Genomic DNA, 3,325 nt, shown 5'->3' with positions numbered 1-3,325 from the left:
TAATTTGTAATTATGCATTGTGTTCCTATTGTAATAGATTTTCTATTGTAATTCATAAAAAAAATCAGTAAATTGAGCATTAGCATTTGTTGTTGTTCCCGTGTTGTTGTTTCTGTGCTATTAGAAGAAGCAGAATCATGTTGTTGTAGTTAGAAGAACCAGCAATGGAGAATAGATTTCTTATTAATCTCTCCCTATAGATTTTCTCCCCAAAAAAATAATTTGGTTTTTTTTATTTTTTTAGAAAAATATAATTCTAACGACTCTTTAAAGAGTCGGTAAAACTCCGTTTTTGCCACGCTTTTCAAAGTGCCGGCAATTTAGTTTGCCACTTTAATGTAAGCGACGCTTTTAAAAGCATCGGAAAGAAAATTACCGACGCTTATAAGCATCAGTAAAGACCAAATAAAGCATCGGTAAAGACCAAATAAAGCATCGCCAAAGCCTCTTTTTGATGTAGTGATGTCACATATTAGGGGACTCCCATCCCCCCTCCATCCCTCCTCCCATATCCAGTCGGTCACTATGGCCGAGTCTCCCTCGAGAATGTTGAGCTCGGCCCTCAGCTTCCGTCTCGCGTAGAAGAGGCCCTCCCATGCTGCTCTGAGCTCCGCTTGTAGCACTAATAACCCATCGGTGCTCCGCCCACCTGCAGCAATTAACTGCGAATCATAATCTCTGATCACGAATCCCACACCAGCCCTACCGCCATCTTTAGGACCACTGCCATCAAAATTCACCTTTAGATAACCGGAGGGTGGGGCTCCCAAGAGATAAGGAGGAACCTATTTGCAGAAGCAGCCAAACAGGGGTCTCAGATGTCCCTGGCCATCCTAGATAAACTCGCTGTAGTGGTCCTGTTGATCTCACCCACTTGGATGCAGGCTCTCTCGGCGACACTCCACGAAGACTCTCGTCTGTCGTCGAAAACTCGGACATTCCTATCTAACCATATGTGGTACGCCACATAGGCCAGATGGATCCCCCACGCCACGACGGCAGACTCCACATGGCCTCCCTCGACTGGTGTAGTAGCTCATCTGCAGAATGGATAGCTTGATGCTGGAGAAGGCCGGCATATCTCCAAATTTATATCGTCTGCCCGCATCCAACTCAGCATAGGTTGATCTGAGCACTCTTTCCCACCAACACGTCTCTCACAGATAGGCAACCTCACGCCGCAGCACGTGGATCAACCTCTAAACCCACCTACCATAGATTAGAACTTAACACGCAACTGAACGATCAGAAATGCTGATGCGAAATAATCGTTGCCGTCGTATGACCGCGGTTAAAATAAAAAAACTGTCAGTCTCATCAACTTTTCCACAAGCAATGGCCTGAGACCATTTGTAAAGGCCGGTCGCGTCCGGACCAGCCGTCGTTTTAAAACCAGCTCATCCTTCCATATCCGTTCTTTCCGGCTGTGCACTTCCAATCCCCGTTCCCACTCGTACTGCAAAAGAGCCGGCTCGGGTCAAAGATCTCAAAGCAAATATTGCACGATCCAACGATGGATTCGCGCGAAGGAAGCTGACTCCTTCCTTCCTTCCTTCTTTCGTGAGAAGGATACAACCGTACGACCCTTCCAGGAAGTACAGCGCGCTCTCCCAGTCTCCCCCATCCTTTATATTCAAAGGCCGCAAAGAAGAAGTACAGCCCAAGAGCGACCTCTTCCTCGTAGCTAGTATTCCGCCATGGATCACTCGGGCATGGGCAACATGGCGCCGGACCAGGGTTACAGTACCCACATGACCTTCTTCTGGGGCAAGAACTCGGAGATTCTCTTCAAGGGATGGCCCGGCACCAGGGGCGGCATGTACGCCCTGGCCCTCATCGTCGTCTTCCTGCTCCCCGTCCTCGTCGAGTGGCTCAACTTCTGCCGTGTGGTCAGGCCTCGTTGGGGCCATACTGTGACCGGGCTCGCTCAGACGGCCATGTACGCGATCCGCGTCGGGCTCGCCTACTTGCTCATGCTCGCCGTCATGTCCTTCAACGTTGGCGTGTTGATCGCCGCGATACTGGGTCATGCCTTGGGGTTCTTGCTCTTTGGCAGCTCGGTGTTCCAGAGACGGAAGCTGCAGCCGGCCGAGGGGACCAAGGGAGATCTACCTCCCATGTCCTGTGCCTGCTGATTATTTCTACGGCTTTTCAGTGTGTGGGGTGATTTCGGAGTGCAATAAACGTGGAAATGTTTGCTTTGGAATTTGATTGTCAATACTGAATCCGCAACTTAGATTTTAACGGTTGTAAATTGTGTTGGAAAATAAGGGTGCAGATGTTTGATCTTCTGTAAGTTTTCGTCGGAAGCCAATTTTGTTTGGCCTCAGCTTCATTTGGTTTATGGTCTAAATACTGTGTTAACATTATTGCATCTTTCTTCAGGCGAAATTTTTACGGGGAGACTGAACGAACGTCACGATGCTCAAAATGGTATTCCAACTGGAGCTTGTTCACAAGATCTGCAGAGAAGAAATGGTGCAATTGTTTTGATAGCTTTTCCAAGAAATCTTTCCTAATTTTTTTAAAGAACTGTTTTCTTTTTAGCTTTGGAGAAAGGATTGAGGCCACCATATACGATGACTGTAATAAGTACTTAAATAAACGGTGTTGCAGAGAGAATGCTGGTAATCCAACATCCCCTGTACTCCACTCATTTTCCTGTTTCACCACGAAGTGTACGTAGTGCACTGGGCTATTGGATTCAATTATGAACTTGTGGTGGCGATAAATGTTGGCGACCTAAACCAGTTTTGATCTTTGGACGTAGGAGGCTGAACACTTTGTTGGAGTTCAAAATTGATGAAAATATTTAGCCACACAAATATTAAAAAGAAAATCTGATGAACATAGTGGAGGACTTGAGGAAGAAAAGGGCAGCACACAACTGAAACAAGAAATCCCTTTCTTTTAATTAAAAAAAAAAATCCTACCATCATAATTGCCGGTTGGAAAACCCATGGACCCGATCCCATGTAACATATCCAACACAAAACACCAACTAGCAACAAATAAAAAAATAAAAATAAATACTTTCTTAACTTGGTTCACTAACACCCACACATTTTGATCTAAATCAGCACATACATAGATTGCTTAAACCTTTTTTATTAGTTTATAAAAATCACAGAGTTGTGTATGGTAGGGATGTGCTTGTATTTTTATATTGACCCAAATAGGATATGTTTAAATTTAAATCCGTAAATTTTTATTCTTATGCGATAGATGAATTTCGTTACAGAAAAGGAGAGCTTGCCATGCATATTTGCTACAGATATAGTCATAATTGCTTGTTAATCTTGCTTGATCACTGGTAAAATATTCG

General features: G+C 44.7%; 1 protein-coding gene across 1 annotated transcript; it reads left to right on the top strand.

Moving 5' to 3' along the window:
* The first annotated feature begins 1,590 nt into the window (after positions 1-1,590).
* LOC120108612 (copper transporter 1-like) lies at positions 1,591-2,329 on the top strand. The gene has a single exon (XM_039122270.1). It carries the CDS (start codon positions 1,698-1,700, stop codon positions 2,133-2,135), a length of 438 nt encoding a protein of 145 aa, XP_038978198.1. The 5' UTR covers positions 1,591-1,697; the 3' UTR covers positions 2,136-2,329.
* The last annotated feature ends 996 nt before the right edge of the window (positions 2,330-3,325 follow it).

The sequence above is a fragment of the Phoenix dactylifera genome, unplaced genomic scaffold (assembly GCF_009389715.1).
Source record: "Phoenix dactylifera cultivar Barhee BC4 unplaced genomic scaffold, palm_55x_up_171113_PBpolish2nd_filt_p 001430F, whole genome shotgun sequence".
Taxonomy (NCBI): Eukaryota; Viridiplantae; Streptophyta; class Magnoliopsida; order Arecales; family Arecaceae; genus Phoenix; species Phoenix dactylifera.
Note: the sequence above shows the minus strand (reverse complement) of the source record. Positions and strands in the feature narration are given on the sequence as shown.